At 45.0% G+C, this 18483-nt stretch overlaps 1 protein-coding gene across 1 annotated transcript; it reads left to right on the forward strand.

Moving 5' to 3' along the window:
• The first annotated feature begins 225 nt into the window (after window positions 1-225).
• Window positions 226-13735, forward strand: TMEM154 (transmembrane protein 154). The gene is made up of 5 exons (XM_050895602.1): window positions 226-292; window positions 8703-9014; window positions 10805-10832; window positions 12036-12121; window positions 13665-13735. Exons 1-5 carry the CDS (start codon window positions 226-228, stop codon window positions 13733-13735), a joined length of 564 nt encoding a protein of 187 aa, XP_050751559.1.
• The last annotated feature ends 4748 nt before the right edge of the window (window positions 13736-18483 follow it).

The raw sequence follows: 18483 nt of genomic DNA on the forward strand, positions 1-18483 counted from the left end.
TGAAGAGCAACTTCTTTTTTTTTTCTTCTTCTTTCTTTTGCAATCATTGCTTGCTTGACAGGCCCAGACGGAATTACATCACTTCCTAAAACCCATCAAAGAGAGTCCATCTCCTGAAGAAATGCAGCTCAGATGCACCCCGGCAGGAAACAGGAAATGTAAATGTTCGGGTGAAGCAGGGAGCCAGCCGAAGCACCCCTCGGGTGGGAGCGCCGCCAAGGTAACATGCGAAAGCAAAACCTCATCGCACTGCTTTCTGCCCTGTCGCTGGCCGGAGGATCTGCTGGGATCGGTGAGTAAGAAAGCACCTTTCGCCTTCCGAGGTGGGACTGCGTTTCATGCCTGCAGCGATGAGACCGAGTCGGAGGGCAACACCCTCCAGACTGAGTGCTAGGAGAAGATCTGTGGGGACTTGCTCTCTGCTTCTTTTAGCTGTGTTTACCCTCTCTGTTTTCAGCTGCCTAACTTTTTCAAAGCTTTGACTTTTTTTCCTTAGACCTAACCCCAAACAGCAGCAACCAAATCCTACAATTCCTACATTTCCTAAATTGCAGGTGTGTAGGGAACTGGAGTTTCCATGCTGGCCCGCCAGGCATTTTGGTTCTAATTTTAATTACTTGTTGTACTTTTTTAACCCCACACCCATACTATCAGCATTTAATAGTGAAGTTAAAGACGGAGCACCGCTGCCATTCAAAAGCTGACTGCTGATTTCCGTAGTCCCGGTGCACTGAAATCAGTTTAACAAAAGAACAGCCGGTTCCGGAGACAAATATTTTGAATTCTCGGCGGCAGAACAAAGTGGTCAGCACCATGGATTTAGGTCCTGACCTTCTGAAGGGAAGAACAGTGAGTGGAAAAGCCTCTTGTGACAAAATGCTGAAGCATTGGGGTGTCGTTGCAGAGGCTCTCACCTATTCATGCGGGTAGTTTGTTCCACTGGCATTTTAGCAGCCAGCGACTGCACAAGACAGGCAGCTCTTTTAGTAAAACCTTGCCAGGCAGTGCTTATACGCCTTTCGGTGTCAAACAAATCACTGCCAAAGTGCCTCAGTATGGGCCAGAAGTGTTTGCTGCCTCTGTGCTGCTGTAGCAAGTGGGAGCTCTCCAGAAAGCAGGGAGAGAGGATGGTCACTCTCAGCTATCACTGGGCTTCTTCTATTAAGGTTTTAAAATGCATTGGTGAAATAGGTGGTTTGGTATGGGTATTTTTTCACTGAAAACCAGTACTACAAGCAGGGTATAAAAGTGAGCTGCTGGCTCCCGGCGTGCTGCCGAGCCGCTTGCGGTTAGGAGTCTTGCTTAGCTGTAAGAGTGAGCTAAGCGAGGTATAAAATGGTTTGGTCTTGTCTGTGTTACTACAGCCCTGCTGCATTACAGACACATTAGGAAAATATGCTGCAAGCATTGAACGTAGCTCAGAATCAAAGTCGTCAGAGGAAAAAATCCTGCCATGGACAGAGCAAAATGGAGGTCCCAGGGAAACGGAGGGGCACGACACAAGCAACGCAGAGTGATCAGGCTCCAGCTTCCTTAGCTTATTTGCAGTGTACTGATCGCTAGTATTTCATCACCATCTCCACAAGGCAGAGGGACGCCTTAGTCTCCGACCCCCCCAGCCCATGGCTGGGCCCCCCGCCCTTCTTTGCGATGAGCATTAAAGGCTGCACAAAGCACCAGGCAGATGTCACATACCAGGTGCCCCAACCCACTCCTCACTGCCTTTAGAGGCTTCCTACTGGTAGGTCTACCTTTAAATTCTGGTTGATTTTGGAAAGGTTCCTCTGTGGGAGTGAGTCAGCCCTGCCAGAGCTCTCCCCCGACCGCTGTCAGTCCTGGCTCTCCTGAGCCAGTCCCCAGCTGCTGGGGAAGGGGAGGAGAGCACCCACCCAGAGAAGAGCAGGGACCCTTGCTCCCCATACAAAGGCAGCTTTTGCTTGTGCAACCAGGCCCAAAATATACTTGGGGCTTACTCTGACTGCAAGGGTGGGAGGGGAAAGTTGTGAACTTGGGCCTTGGTGGGGGGGAAATTGAACTGGAGGGGGAAGAGTTTATGTAGGGGCTTATGTACCCCACAGGCACTGGTGGGTCGGGAGCTCCTCCGCTGAGGGCAGCCTCCCAGGGGGATCCTTTGCTCTCACCCCTCCTTGCTCACAGATCAACAGGGCAGGACCTTTAAAGGAGCTTTCTTCCTTTTCCTCCAGTCCCAGACACAGTCCTCTCCTTTAAAGTGGTCTGCTAGAGAAGGGAGGCAGAAGCTCTTGGGGATCTCCCAGGTCTCACCTCTACTGTCTAGAAACCATTTACAAAATAGGCAATAAAAGTATGATTAAATCTTGCAGCACAGACAGATTGAAGCCTTTATAAGTCCTGTTCCCATACCATGCTGGAGCCTTGTAAAACCCTAGCCTTGTCATTTGGATTATGATTAACAGACAGTTTTCTCCCGACTACACTACAATTACTCTAGGCCAGTAGCTCTAAGAGTGTGCCTGAGGTCTCAGCTCTGGGTGCTGGCCCTCTCCTGGCTCCACACTGAGGGGACATCGGGGTTTGCACCAGTCCCCTTTCCTCGCCCATCCCCTTGCTTTATGCAGGCAGAAAGCCCTGCTGGTGACCTGCTGAGGGCCAGCAGTGGCCCTTTCTGCTCTGGGTGATGGTGCTCGCTGCTCAGCCTCGCAGCAGCCCTAAAGACCTACCTAGGTGTGTGCTGACCCTAGGAACAAGTATTAAGGCCCTTACTATAGCTTATAGGAAAAGGCTCTGACCCTACGGGCGTTTCCCAGGGTATGTCATCTCCCTCCGTGTTCGGTGAAACACGCGGGAAATTGCAGTGTAAGTGGTCTGACGCAGGGAGCAAGAAATCGCATGAGGGAGAGGAGCAGTAAAGCGCGTAAGATTGTCAAGTGAAAGAGCTGGGATCGTTGCAGGTAGTGCTTTATTTTGGCTGTCTCTCTGTGCTATTGTTTTGAGCTGTCATTCAAAGAAACGTTGCTATCAAAGATCCAGATATTCAGCAGCTTGTACCATGAACACAGGCAGCAACTGTCTCTTTGGCAGAGAACTGCCTTTTAGGTAAAGACCCCTACAAAGCCAAGGTCTCTAAGGGAGTGATATTTTTGACCTGTTCCCCCCCAGAGTAATGAACTCAAGAATGGGTTTGAACCTATCAGAGTCGCCTGTTACAATTTTCTAGCAAAGCAACAATATAAGAAATGAGGATTTGCTACATCCTCTCTTTCCAAAGTGCAGCCCCCTAAAAAACAGATGAAAAACCCTTTCTACTGAACACATCAGTTCCTTGTACATATTTACTCCTATTCCTCCCTTTTATCCACACAAACTTCGACTGTGTTTTATTCAAGTGCTTCAGGGACATTTCAGAAAAACTCTCCGTTACATCAGCAAGATTGTATACTAAATTTCAGTCAGTGACCCCAGTCTGTTTTCCCTCAAGAGATTTTACGATAGCTGAGGAGCCTCTGGAGCTTTTGAATCTTTAATTTCAGGGTCCTCCTGAGAGCAAGGAGCACCAAGAGGTTTGCATCACAGTGAGGTTGCACGGGTATCACTGATGCAGAGCTAAAAGGCCACGCGATTAAGTAGATGCAACTAAATGCATAAATTGGTCTGGAAAACCTTTAGTACTGGGGTGAGAAATGAGACTACAGGTTCACAGTTTGACTCTTAAGACGCGTGACTGAATTTGCAACACTGGCAGTTAAGACAGCACTTCAGCTGGATGGAAGTACAGTGAGGAGAAAGCAGTTTCCATCGTCTATAAATGAACTTAAACAGTTGTTTCCTCTTTCAGGTTATACCTAGATAACACTTTCTAAGCACCTCGTTTTAATAGGATCTTGTCTACAGATTAGCCATCCTGAAATGTTTCTGCTCCGTCATCAGAAGAGCGTATGTACCCGACAGCTAGCCTGCGGGCTTTTAATGATTCCTCTTCTAGCCAGACTGACAGGCAGGACCTGCCACAACAGGCAGCTGGGCAAGCCCTGGCCATGGCAAGAAACGTCCCTTCTTACAGCAGCGTGAAATGCAAGGAGAGAAACAGAACAGGGATGAGTCAAGCAATAGGAGGGAGGATCATACAGACCACGTGGAGTGGTATGACTACACCACCAGAAGGAATGTGTGTATGGAGCAGAGTGATATAGGATGTGGTAACTTTATGCCAGTGTACACAGCTTTATAGCCTTCTCTTGTTTTGTCACCCTCTTGTGAGCCTTCCTTTCACTGCATTTTTATAGCTTATAGGAAAGTGTGGAGAAACAAAAAATTTCTTTTCAAATAAGCTTGACTATCCCATTGACTTAGCTCTTGCTTTTCCTCTATCCCATCCCTTTTTCTTCTCTAAGTAGGTACCTTAGTGTAATTCAAAAAATTCCCTTCAGAGACCCCAGTCCTTGCGTCTGATGAGAAGGCAGCAGGGAGACTGATGATTTTGCAGCAGAACCGAATGTGCTGACTGCCGGCTATTTTCCTTTGCCTCGCGTCCAACTGAAATCAGAAACCTGTTTGCCTGCTTACTTCATCAAGAAGCTCATATCGCCACCTCTGAGTGCTACAGCACAAACCTCAGAGGAAGAAATGCTGCAACAACAGAAACGTTGTTTGTTTGTTTGAGATGCAGTTGTTTGGACTCCAGTCTCAGTATATTCAAATCCCTCTGTCTCCCTTGAAAGGCAGGCTTGGGAGCACCTCCAAAACTCACGCAAAGTCCATCAGTAATCCAAGCATATTTTTTAAGTAGAAAATATTGAATAATACCTTATACCATGGTATCTGCATACAGGAACATAGCTTTTTTGTAATTCGTAAGAACTGTAATGGAACGTTTTTTGAGCTGCTGCTAGTGCTTGCTCAGGCGTTTTGGTCCCCTGAGGACTAGATCCTCTAATACCTCAGCGGTGGGAACCTGAGGACTTCTTAGCTTCCAGCTCCAGCTTCTTAGCTTCCAGTTCCAGCTGTGCCCAGCTCCCCATAAGGGTGGGACGCAGCTGCATGCCAGCCCATCTCCCTTCTGCTCTTGAAAGCATAGGAAGTGGCAATATGGGCTGGGCTGAAGCTGTGGCATGCTCCCATCCACTTCCCTTGACATGGGAGAAGTTGCCAGCACTCATGCCCCAGGCAGTCCAGGCAAAGCTGAAGCCAATGCAGTTGTTGTGTGACCACCTGCTCCTTGGCCGAGATGTGCAGAGGGCCAAGTACAGATGTCAGACCGTAGCCAACAGCGTGAGGCTGAGCTCAGCAAGAGGAAGGGCACAGGCTTTGCAAAGTCAAGGAGATATCTACATGGTCAGATGTGACTTGCTCCTTGTTCCACTCCATTGGCCTTGGTTTGCCATCCTGAATGTATGTTACGTTATGTCATGTTATGGTCAGACTCCGTTTTGGAGGGAGCTAGTAGATCTCTGCAAGATGGAACCCAAGCATAGCCGACAAGACAGTTCATGGTACGAATGGCCACCACAAATCTGGCTCTCTCCAGGCATGGAGAAAACGTTTGAATAGCATCTCACAAAATCTCTGACTTTCAGATGCTCTCCTGCCCTGCTCCAAACCTTGCAACGTCCAGCTTTCATTCACCCTACAAAACAGCCACTGGGGCCAGCTGCAACACAGCCCGCTCGCTATTTTGAGCACTTTAAACTGAAACGCTACGAAAAACAATGACTACCTTGGGGCCAACCACATGGGTCTCATGTGGCCCAGGCAGCTGGCTGCGGCAAGCGCTGCGCCTGCACCGGGAGGCCCGAGTCCGTCCCTCCCCGCCACCAGGCCCACCCAGGTGCAGGTCGTGATTTTCCTACCGTGTAAAAAATGTGATGTGTGGGTGGCCCGAGAGCGAGAGCAGCCCCTGTGTGACAGGTAGGGCATCCCTCGGGTCTGAGCTCTGGTCCTCAGAGGTGATGGGCAGAAGAGCTGGAGGGAGATGTGTCGAGGCAGCAGGCGAAACACAGGAAATAAGAGCAATATCCTTGCAAGAACATTGTGCAATTGGCTGCCCTTCTGCTGAAAGACATATTTAATTCACTCAGAGAAAAGATATCTCTAAGAGGAAATGGTGTTCGCAGAAGAGATGCTGTTTTGTCCCTGGAATTATGCAAAGTGAACAAAAATATGTGGCAGCAAGGTCACTCCCTGTGATTTGCCATTTTCTTTGCGCAGAGACTAGAAAAGGTAATTCTATTTCACACAGAGACAAATGATTTGCAATCTGCTTCATAGCTCAAAAACAGACAAATAAAAAGTATCAGAGACACTGGAAAAGTCTCTCTTGGAAATCAAGCACAGCATACGCGGCAGCTGAAAGTTTAGTACTGCAGTTAATGAGGTGTGACTGTTTGCTTTTGCTTTAAAGTCACACCATGCTTTAGACATTTGAAAAATCCATTTTAGCTCTAAGAGTAAATGAAAAATAAGGTATTTTCCCCACACCCTTTCCCATTTGTACTATTTTAAGCAACGGGCTTGTCCTTGTCAATATATCAAATGTGGCAGACGACGGGTTTCCAGGGCGATGGTTAGAGGAGGAAAATGAAGCAAGGTCATCGAAGCGGTTCGGTGAGGCTGCGGTGGTCCATTGTCTCCAGCGGCACGGTCCATCACACCGCGGTCTGCGGTGCGGAAATCTCCAGTGATACCTCGCCGCTCTGTGCAACAGCAATCGAAATGGAGCAGCTGCAGGCACCGGGGACTATAAACTACCTTGGGAAAGAACAGTCAGGTGGCCACACTAATAAGGGAGAGGAGCTCTCCCTCCCGTCCTCTGCGATAGGATTAAGGACAGCCTGCAGATCACGGGAAGGGGTGGAGGAGCACACACGTACGGGGTCATTACCTGCAAGGGAGGCAGAGATCATGTTTTGCTTTTGACTGAAATACTAAATACAGGAGAAAGCGACAGAGAGACTATCGATACAAAGTGCTTTGCCACTGAAGAACTAACATTTTCATTGTTGTACTGTGGTGAAAGAGTTTGGTGACCTTTGCAGTGTTAAATACTATATTCAAGTATTAGGTATTATTTACTAAGTATTAAAATTCTTTCCTGGTTTTTAGGAAAGGATGAAACAATCAGGTGCCTGAGTGATAAGCGTGGCATAAAAATCTAGATAAATCACTGCTGTCACACTCAAATCATTTTATTCATTTGAAATTGGGTTTCCTGGAATACAGTCTCATGAGATACTCATCTCCTCTTCGAGACAAATCTGACAGGAGAGGAGATGCTGCAGAGTGGATTAAGCAAGAGATAGCGCTCTAATCCCAGTTTTCCTCTCTCACTTGGCATCCCTGGGAAGGACAGCATCCCTGTCCTTCTGATTTCTCATTTGTAAAATGGAGATGATAACTGCTCATCTCTCAGGGCCATTATGAAGATTAATGTGTTTACAAAAGCTTTTAAAATGCTAAGTACTTTTGGTTCCAGTCCTGTGAGACTGGAAATGCCAGCACTGAGGTGCTGAAAACCTTAAGCTCTTGCTAACTCTAGTGGAAACTATGGCTGCCCAGCACTTTACAAGAATGAGGAGAAACATGTCATTGCAAAAGTCATGAAATCCCATCTTGCTTTATTGCATAAAACGAGAGCTGCACCATGCCGGCATTGTGTCTGAAAGGACAGATAACACAAAAAATCATCATTTAATTTCATGCTAAGAAAATTATTGACGGCTTTGCATTTGGAAACGTGTTGGTGTAATTTATCTAAGGACTGATTCCTGCACCTTTGGCTACAACAGGATTTTTGGCATCAGTATAGAATACAGTATCAGCCCAGAATTTGCTGTACTTCTGTTAAGCTTTAAACTCTGTGACAGTCAACAGACTCTTAATTAGCCTCAAAAAAAGCTTGTTTCACTATTACCAATATAGCCAATTTTAGCCACTTTTCTTGCAAAATGCATGATAAATGAAACCAAAACCCAAATCAAGGTTCAAAACCCCCAGTCTTAGCATTTGTGAAGAATAACCAGCACTGACTCTTTACCATACGCTCCTTCAGCCAGCCCGTAGGATCAGACAGAGGAGCAGTTAATTGCATCTGTATCCAGTCAAGTCCCTGTGTTACTACTACCTCTTCTAGTCCATGCAGAAGTGAAAGTCAGCAGCTTCTGCAGGCTTCAGACTTCCTTTCACCAGTTCTGTTTTTCACAGTGAAACAAATCTAACAAATTTGAGAAAGGCACAGAAACAGGGAGATGAGTGAGCCGGAGGAATTGGTGAACCAGGGATAATGGTCTCCCCGCAGGGAGTACCAGCTCCTTGGGTAAGGGGAGGGATGAAAGAGGTTGCAGCCATACGTGCCAAGGCTGAGGAGCAAAGCAGGATGGTGTGGTTTACTGAGAAGCAGAAGAATTTACGTGAGAGCGAGACCGGATGCCAACCTGCAGGAAAAAAAGTCTGTCTGTGCAAGACAGCTGCGTGCAGACAGACCACGCATGCTGACCTGTCCCAGTAAAAGCCAGCTGAAGAACGTGGTCAGGACTGGTAAGATTTTGTGACGAATTTGTGATCTAATTTTACATCTGATGCCCAAGACTTCAAATCTCTGTGTATGGGGCATCTGCTGATTCTTTTTTAAGTCGTCAAATGAAAAGTAAATATTAAAGCTGTATGCTTTGACTCACTGATAATACCAATAAACCCCATAAAATGTTAAGTTGTCCTCATATATTTGGCAGGCTCTGAAAGTGATGGTTCAGGAGATGGATTGCTGACATTATCCACCGTTACAGTGACGCCTCCTCCTGCTACGCGTTCTTCGACCACAGATGATCATGAGCCAGTACTTGTCACTGCAAGCGCTACTGAAAGCACCTTTGAAACAAAAAGTACTCCAAGTACTGAATTGAATGCCATGAACAATCAGGACAGCCTAGGAGCAGCAGAACAGTCTATCTTGATATACGTTGCCCCTGTCGCACTGCTGGTCCTGCTGATTTTGCTGATCGTATTTTTTGTAATACATCATAAACGGAAAAAGTCTAAGCAAGGTAAATTCGTCTTCTCGCGCATCAGAAGGATATTTTTAGGATGTGCTCGACATTAACAAAACGTTATTTGGAGGCCTGGGATGCCACATTTAGGATATACTTCTCTGGTTGTAGTTGCACGTTTGACAGATAGGAAGGGGATCCACCCCCGGCCAGCAGTATCTGGGCATGCACCTCTCCTTGGGCGGGAGCTAGTTCTGCTTCTTGGCACCTCCTGCTCACGCTGCGCACCCACGGGAGCCGCGGCACAGAGCTCCAGCTCCTGGCAATGCCAGGAACAGCGTGCGGATGTAACCCTGTGGCTGCAAATGCTTATTCTGTCTTTATGCTTAATAACTTCATGCAAGGTGAATTTAATGCTTCTATTGCCTATACTGCCCACAAGGTACAGCTGCTCGGAGCTTCAATAAAATAAGAACAAGCAAAACCATTTTAAGCAACACTTTTAAGGGATCCTGTGGGGTGGTGGCAGCTATGAAGATTTCACAGTGAATGAGCTAGGAATCCCGTGGTCAGACTGCCTGGGTGCTGCGATAGGGAGAGCAGCGCTTCAGGAAGGTACCTTGACCTGTTAGCAAAGAAATCTGTAACTTGGAGTGTCAAGCCACAGAAAACAAACTGAGGTGTCATATTAAAACCACGCAGTTGGTAATGAAGTCCTGAAACGGTCGTATCAGTCTCTTTACAGACCAAGAGTGCAGCTGTAAGCTCCTCAGCCTGCAGACAGTGACATACGTTCAACATAGATTTTAAGTCCATTTTTCAGGGCATTTTTAGGCTGCACCTGCCTTATCGCGGAGTCACCCTTATAGCAAACTCTGAATTCACAGCCAGGCACCTAGCTGCCCACCTGTTTCTGGATGACCTGAAATGCAGGTACACTCTTCAGAGGGACGGGAAATGTGATGCCTTGCAGGAGCACAATCCTGGGATCTCTTGCCCTGTGCCTATTGCTTGGAGCTGGGATTTTGGGCATCCTCAAGGCAGGGACAGACAGCTCTGTGGCCCTGGGGTGGCTCTGCAGTCAGGGAATGTGCTGGAACAAGTGGGAGGTGTCAGCACCCATTGGCAACAACGAATTAAAAATAAGCTGATTTAAGACAGTATACAATGTGAATCCTATATGTAGTTCTTCATTCTTTTTTGAGGGCTGAGGCTTTTCAGTCACTTGATTCCTGGAGGGAAAGGTATTTATCTGAATAATGGCTGTTACACTACTTTTCTTCCCTATCTTTACTTTGTCTTGGGATCATAACTAGCTTTGGATCCCTTTTGACATCTGGCTAGTTCAGCTTCATTTGCCTAACTGAGATTTAATCTGCCATGCAAGTCCATTCCCCACTTCTTCTCTCCATGAGCGGCTCCCAGAGTCTCTAGGCAGAGCCGGATTGCCTGCATGTAGTCTGCAGCAAAATGTCCCAGTGCTTCCAGTAAACAATTTTTTTGCAGCAGTGGTTCCTTTTCAGGATACCATTTCTCTCACGACATCTGTTTTGCTCAGGGAAGCATGCATCTGCTGTGTCCTGCCCACCGCAGCGCTAACAGTCGGTTTCCTCCCAGCACGGCTGAGCTAATAATGAGCTGCTTTTAGTGTGTTCAAGATTAAAAATAATGGGTTCCTCTGAAAATCACAAACAGGATGAGATGTTTTGTCTTTCATCTACAAGTTAATTATTATGCCTTTTGAAAATGCAACCTGTTTTACATGACCCTATTCAAGGCTTGCTTGCAGTCTGGACCCTGCAAATACAAAAAGCAGAACTATGAACACCAACTTTTTTCTTTTCCAGATGAGCTGGGAAGCGAAAATGTGAAAAGGTAAAGTTTATGAACATCTCTTTTTTTTTTTTTTATTCTTTTACTCTAACAGGATATTATGATTTTTGGCACCTTCACCGCTTGTTTTAATTTAACCGCACACTAAACTCCATTACCTTTTGCCATCAATTGCTCCAGTTAACTGTCTCTAGAGGTGGCTAAAGTGTGACGTCAGTATCTAGCTGAAGGTGCAAGACTAGAGCAGGAGAACAGGAGTTACGGCGGCTGAGGCAAGCGCTGCCCCACAGGCACCCACTGCCCGCAGCCGCCCCTGCGCCTGCTGTAGGCACCCCCGGCTCCACCAGCCACAAGACGCCACAAGACATACAAGGTGCCCCATGAGCAAAGGGGATCAGTTCCCAGGCTCATCACAGGCTTTTACTATTCAGAATAAGCTCTGTGTCTTGCTCCCCTGTTTTTCAAGTTTGTCTTCTCATGCTGGGGTGAGGCAGAAAGGCTCGCCCAGCTGCCGTGGAAGCAATGCCTTAGCTGCTGGGAAAACAAGCCAAAAGCTGCGTGGCTCTTATCAGAGTGATAATTTTTATCGTTACCCTTTATTGAGCTCCATCTTGCTAATCAATGCTGGAAGTTATTAAATTGGCTTCACGGGGAAAAAAAGGGGTTTTTGCTAAAAATATTTTTTCTACCGTGTGACGCCAGGAATGATCAACAAAGGGAAGCTAAACGGAGGCATTTAAATAAATGCAGAGTTACTCTACTCATGACCTGGCCTTTTGAAGTCACTGCCAATGTCAGTCACAGCTAGGACTAAACTTTAGGCCCTCTGCTGTTATCACTGGAGCAACGGGACTTTTACCAGGTGTTCCAGCAGGGCAGAGACAAACTATTTTATTTTTCAGTTTTCTGTTTACCATAGGGACAGTTCTCGAATAGCTGCCGTGGTCCTGTGCTCTGGCATACCCAGATGGCACCGTCTGAGTCCCTCTGCGTGTGATGTCCCAGCCAGCCCTAACTCTGCCCAGCACTGGCATCTCGCTGCCGCTCCTTCGCATGTGTTTGCAGCCGTTTTGTTCACGCCCACTCATTGGGCTGACATCTTTTCAGATTACTAGGCTAGGATGGCTTTCCAGAGTTTATACATGTGTCTGGAATTATGAAAGATTCATACAGAATTACTACAGTGTAAGTTGTTTGAATTAAGCATTTTGTGTAATGCCTTTTTTTCCCCTCTCTACCCTCAAGTCCTATTTTTGAAGAAGACACGCCCTCTGTTATGGAGATAGAAATGGAAGAGCTTGATAAATGGATGAACAGCATGAACAAAAATGGTACACGGTAACCCCTCTACTCCATCATCCCTCTCTTTCTAGCTGACGTAGATCTCATGCATAGAAAATCTATGTAAGGCATTTTGTATGTGTGTCACTGCTTTTCCTACAACATTTTTAGTTGTGTTCTTGACTCCCTGCTACTAAGATAGCAGCACAAATGTCAGGGGTAGAATTGTTCAGAGGAGTATTTTAGTTTGTGTGGGAGCTTATTTTTAACATATGATGGAATACCATAAACTTTTTGAGTTTCCAGTAGACACTTTTATTAAACACACGTATAGCTGTGAACAGTATTTAAATTTTTAAATACACATTTTTAATGATAAGTACTAGTTTCTCTGAAGCATCTAGTTCTTTCAGTCTTCAGAGTTTCTGCAGTTCTGTGCTCCACATTGTGCTATTGTAGGAGAAACATGCATTTACTCACAGTTCAGACCACCGTTTACTTAAAATTGCTGCCAGGATCCTATGAATACATCCCTCCCCTCTTTGTGTCCTTTCCCTTGCTTGCCATCACTACCGCATGAAACACAAGCTGCTCTTTGCTGCCAGCACCGTTCACCATCTACATCCTCTCTGGCAAGTCTATCAGCCCATGGAGCAATTAGTACCTGCGGTAACTACCACCAGCAGCATCTTCAGCTCCTTCTTAGCTACTTCTAAGTATCTTGTATTTTTTCCCCCATTTTCCTCCCAGCTGAAATCTCCCGGTCAAAATCTCTAAGGGCCCTGCATCCTCCTTCAAGGCTCTCCTCAAAAAATGCACGTCTTCAGTAAGGCGTGAATTCACCGAGGCCTGATTCTGAACTGCTAACAGCTTTTCATGGGCTAGGAAATGCTGAAACCCTGATATTTTTTTTCATTCCTGGTCCCTTGCCTTATATCCAAATGGCTCATTTGCCTGACCTCCTAGGGATGCTTTGTTTTCCAGGACATAAAACTCTTTGGAGCATTTCTTTGCATTAGCAGAGTGCTCCACATGATGGGGTTTTGACCTTCGCGGTCCGTAAGCTCTAGCAGAAAACATGTGCTAAGCAGCAGTAGTGAAATAGAGACATTAAGTATAGTACATGGGGAAATAGCGCTGTAAAATGTTTTTTAAAATTCTGTGGACAGAAGGGAGCAAATAGTTTACATACAGGGGTTTTTTGTTAGTGTTCCCTAAACCCCAGCCCCAAATTCCCAGCTGGAATATAAAGCATAGGTGCAACTATAAGCAGTGGAAGATTAACAAATAGTCCTTCCCATGGCAGTTGATAGGAAACAGTCCTCAAAAGTAGTTCATTTGTATAGGTGTACATAAACAACTGAAATATATAAAATAAAGAAGTTATGTCAACACCTATCAAAGGGAAGGAGGATTTAAAATGCAACATTTATGCTATGGGGACCATGCAGATTTTACAGATAAAAGGGTGCAGAAGAGCATCTGCAGTTTTACATTCTAGAGAGACTGCCTGACAAAAGTTGATGCAATTTTGAAATAAATGTAGAAGAACTGCCAGGAGTAACTATAGTCTTGTTTCTTACCCTTTTTCAGCTGACTGTGAATGTTTGCCTACTGTAAGAGAAGAAGAAAAAGAATCAATTGCCAACCCAAGGTACTTTTAATTCATTATATTATTTGAAGAAATATGGTCAATGTCATTCCAAAATAATCTAATTTTTTTATATGTAATTATAAATAGAGTGATTCTTTGGTCTATTTAAGTTTTAAAGTTTTTCTATATAGGGACTTTGATTTCAACTTAAACAAAAGATTTGACACTCTTATTTCTAAACCAGTCTCTGCCTGTAAATTGCACCACTAAATAATCTTGTGGTTGTAAACCTGTGCGAGACAGACAACCAGATGGCACAATTTGAGTTTCACTCGCTGATCAGACTTTAATCACAGTTTCCCAAGGTGTTAATACAAGCATTCAGCATAGCTTCCTTGGCACGCCTCACCGGCACAGCCACCCAGCTCCCCTCTGCCACCAGGTGCCTGTAGGTCCCTGAGAACCACTGCCAGATGTTTTGGCTGGAGCTGTGACCTGCCGGACAGGTGCTTGTCTGACCCCAAGAGAAACCCAAAGCATCTTCTTGGTGCCCCCATGCAGTGCTCCCCTGGAGCTGGCACTAGCTCATGGTCCAAGCAGAGATCCCAGAGGGATGCAAAACTGCAATCCTGACAGCTTGTAAACCTAAAAACTTTGTGGCTGATTTCCTCAGGATTTTGGCCAGAACCCCTAAACCCCTCTCAAACCCCCATTTTCCCTGACTAAAAATTCTAGTTCCAGCTGGAAGCAAGGGGCTGTACATCGCCCTTGCCTGCACGCTTGTGTTGCAGCTGCATTTTGGGGAGAGGACAAAGCAGCTCCTCTGTGCCAGGTTATGATAACAAACAATTAAACCATCCTGTGTGCCAAGAAAAACCCTGGTGCAGTGGAAGCAGTGGACTCAAGCAGGCAAGGCTGGGAACATGGAGGGATGGCAGGAGGAGCACCTACGTCTTCCCCTTCCCATGGCACTCTGCCTCTCTGACAGAGCTGCACCTCCCACTGTAGACCATCATAATATCCCAGTCCCCCTCTTTTCTGAGTTTTCTTGCTCAGGAGTGAAATAGCAGTGATGTTAAATCACCACTGCTGGAGAGTCTGCAATTCAGTTGCTCCAAAGCTGCAGTTTCAGGGTAGTTTTTGGATCGGGCTGCTCCACTGCAGCTATTTGTATTTAAAAGGTTTCTGCTTATGCCTATGTCCTGGTTTCAGCTGGGATAGAGTTAGTTTTCTTCTTAGTAGCTGGTACAGTGCTGTGTTTTGGATTTAGTGTGAGAATAATGTTGATAACACACTGATGTTTTAGTTGTTGCTAAGTAGCGCTTATCATAAGACAAGGACTTTTCAGTTTCCCATGCTCTGCCAGCAAGCAGGTGTGCAAGAAGCTGGGAGGGAGCACAGCCAGGACAGCTGACCCGAACTAGCCAAAGGGGTGTTCCATACCATAGAACATCATGCTCAGTATATAAACTGGGGGGAGTTGGCTTGGAGGGGCAGATCGCTGCTTGGGCATCGGTCAGCAGGTGGTGAGCAGTTGCATTGTGCATCACTTGTATTTTCTTGGGTTTTATTTCTCTCTTTTTTTTTGTTATATTCCTTTTCATTACAATTATTATTATATTATTATTGTTAGTATTATATTTTACTTTAGTTGTTAAACTGCTCTTATCTCAACCCACAAGTTTGGTTGTTTTTTTTTTTCCCAATTCTCCTCCCCATCCCACTGGGAGGAGGGAGGAGTGAGCAGCTGCGCAGTGCTTAGTCTCTGGCTGGGATTAAACCAAACAGCCTATTGCAAGAGAAATCGTTGTCGTCATGTTAGGGGGGTCGGGTTTTTGTTGTTGTTTGTTTGTTGTTGGTTTTTTTTTTTTTTTTTTAAAGACTTACATCCTAGGTTCCAGATGCAAGCAAGCACAATAATTTTACCCTGAGCAGCTGGAAAAGATGCTGGATTCGCTAGCCATCTGGGTCTTCCCTTCCAGCCTCTAAATGATAACTCAGAGGGGGAAAATTGTTAAGGAGAGGCAGCTGCACAGTGGTTCTCTAAAAACAGATTTGCTGAGCGTACCACTGACAATAGCGGGGAGTATAGGACAAAGTGTGCTTGAGCCATACGCTAACACCAGCAGAAGTTAGTCATACTGTAAAAGGCTTTTTAGGCACAATGACACCCTGAGCATTAAGTTTACTTTCCAAAACTTGAACAGTTCATTTTCAGAAAAAAAATCATCATGACCTACCAGCTTGAGCTGACATTTTTAAATACAGTCTTTACTAAAGTGCTTTTGTACTGGATTTGCATTAACCCCATCAGAAGGTGGGGTTTTTTCTCCTGACTGGCAAAAGGTATCTTTGAGCTACACCCTACCTCAAGTTCCCCACCTGTAAAATAGAGATATTGTCACTTCAAAGCACTGTAGTGGGGCTTCAGCCTTGATGCAAAAAAGCAGTCCTGTTCAGATAATTATGCTTCAGTCAGAGTGAAGGTACACGTTATTTAAGCATATTTTCTTACGACTGGTATCTTAGGATCAGGCTGTAGAGAAATTCGTGCCTCTAAATTGTAGGAAGGCAAACAAATGCAAATAAAAAGAGGAGATTTATCTCTAAAATATTCAGAGCTGCTCAGACAAAGGATATTAGTTGAATACAAAGTGCAAGATTATTAGGTTCAATTTCAGATTCTGAAAGACTGCTTTGTTTGAGCAAATTTCTTCTCAATTATGGTAATTTCTTTTTTGGATTTTATTGATGATATTTCAATATGGGAAACATCTCAAGGCCTCACTGAACACAGCTTGCTGAGTGTTGTTTTCCTGCTTCATAAAGATGCTGGGGGGAGTTCATCAAGACCCAAATGTTTTGAACTATGAATTGATTTTGATAAGATATCATTGTGAAAACATCTGAGACTAAAAATTTCAATAACAACATTTTGACATTTTCAGAATGAAAGTTGTTCCAAAACTACTTTTCAGAGTAAGTTACTTTTTAATATAAAATTTTAAAAAGGTTTAAAGAAGAGAACCCTGTGGTGGTGAAATATTTCTAAAAGTTAAGTGTTTCCCTTAACTCAAAACTACTTTTTCAAATTTCATTTTACATGAAATTTTGAAACATGCTTCATTTCAAAGTGAAAAGGTATCTGAAGTGGTGGGATTTCCTGGTAAACAAAAAAACTGGTTCCCGTTTATTTCTGCAGTTGAACCTTATCAGACCGAGATCTGCTGCTTTTCCTGACCAAACTCTTAGCTGAATAAATAATGTCAGAAAGAGAACTAAGTCCAGATAAATACATGTTTTCAGCAGCTCTTTTGAGCAAGAAAAGTGAAAGACTATGAAGTAAAACAAAACAAACTGTTATGGAAAAAATCTGTACTCATGAGCATCAAGGCTGCAGATCTGTGCACAAGAGGCAAGACATGACAGCCCAGGCTCCTTTGTAGGTGGAGGTCATCTGCCTTGCGTGTAAGCTAAGTTAAAAATATATATGTGCATATACATTTTTTAAATATATATATTTAAAATAATATATTTTGCCTTTGAAACCTAGTGCTAAAATCCTGATTGTGCCTGAGCAGAGAACCACGAAATCTGCCCAGCCTCGCTGGGGTTGCGGTTCCCGTCCCGTGCATGCAGGAGGGAGCGGGCAGGCGGGCGCAGGGGAGGCAGGCGAGGGCTGATGCTCCTGTGGCGGACAAGGGGGTGCAAGACCAACCTCTTCGCCGGGGACCTTTACTCCCCCGGCAAAACCGAAGCACAGTCTGTCCCCTTTACAGCATGGGTCTTTGTAGGCTGCCGAATACAATGAAGCAATCCCCCCTGCTTTATTACACCTCCCGAGGGGATCTGGTTTTCCTTGGGCACTGCTGGGCACCCTCCTAGTCTTTCTGTCCAAAAAAGGGTGATTCTTTCTCATGGAGAGATGTTCTGGGTAGGGAATAAGTTGGTACAGAAAGAAATACTCCTTTCCCAGGCTGTGCCTCAGTCTGGCAAGGTACTTAAAAAAAACGTGTGAAATATTAAGATTATGAGTGGCCCTTCTAACTTCAGAGGTGGTTTAAAACCCTGCTGTTAATGCTGACTGAAATCTAACCAGCCGATAAAAAAATGTCGCATTTTTAATGTTGGCATGAACCAAACGTTATTAAGAAAGTACTAGGGAGCAAGCTAGCTAGGCAGAAACCAGCGAGACAATGAGAAAATTCACCTGTTGTGAGGCCAGATTTAATACAAAAATTCATCTGTAAAAATTTATCCTCACTTGTGGAAAGAGAGCAATTTGATTGCTCAGTCCTCGCCTGGGAGCAGGAGAAAGGGTGCGCTGGGTAGCCACTAACCAGCAGAGAAATCAGACCAGCCCTTGCTGCCAGCATCTAGCACCACAGATGGGGTTGTTTCATGCATTGCATGGCTGACGTTTGTTTTCTGATAACACCTTCTCATGGACTCCAGAGATACTCTTGCATATTATTTCCTGCTGAGACAACTAACCCAACAGCATGACCCTGGTGTGTTTTTTTTTTTCTTTTCCATGTATACACAGTGATGGTGAATCATGAAGTCAGAACAGCAAAGAACTGGTTAAAGAGAAGCAGCACACAAGCTAACAAACCCCCAGATATTGGATGAACTGGATTTAAATATAATTCATCTCAAAAGGCCAGGGAAGCAAATGCTTTTGTTGTGTCCTGCTACATACGGTCTTCAGAAAGGAAACATCACCAAGGGGAAGAACAAAAGAAAAAAAAAAAGGAAAAGCACTATAGTAAGATTAGGGGCTGATTTAAATTCCTTCTGCAATGAGATTCATCACAA

The sequence above is a fragment of the Gymnogyps californianus genome, chromosome 4, assembly GCF_018139145.2.
Source record: "Gymnogyps californianus isolate 813 chromosome 4, ASM1813914v2, whole genome shotgun sequence".
Classification (NCBI taxonomy): Eukaryota; Metazoa; Chordata; class Aves; order Accipitriformes; family Cathartidae; genus Gymnogyps; species Gymnogyps californianus.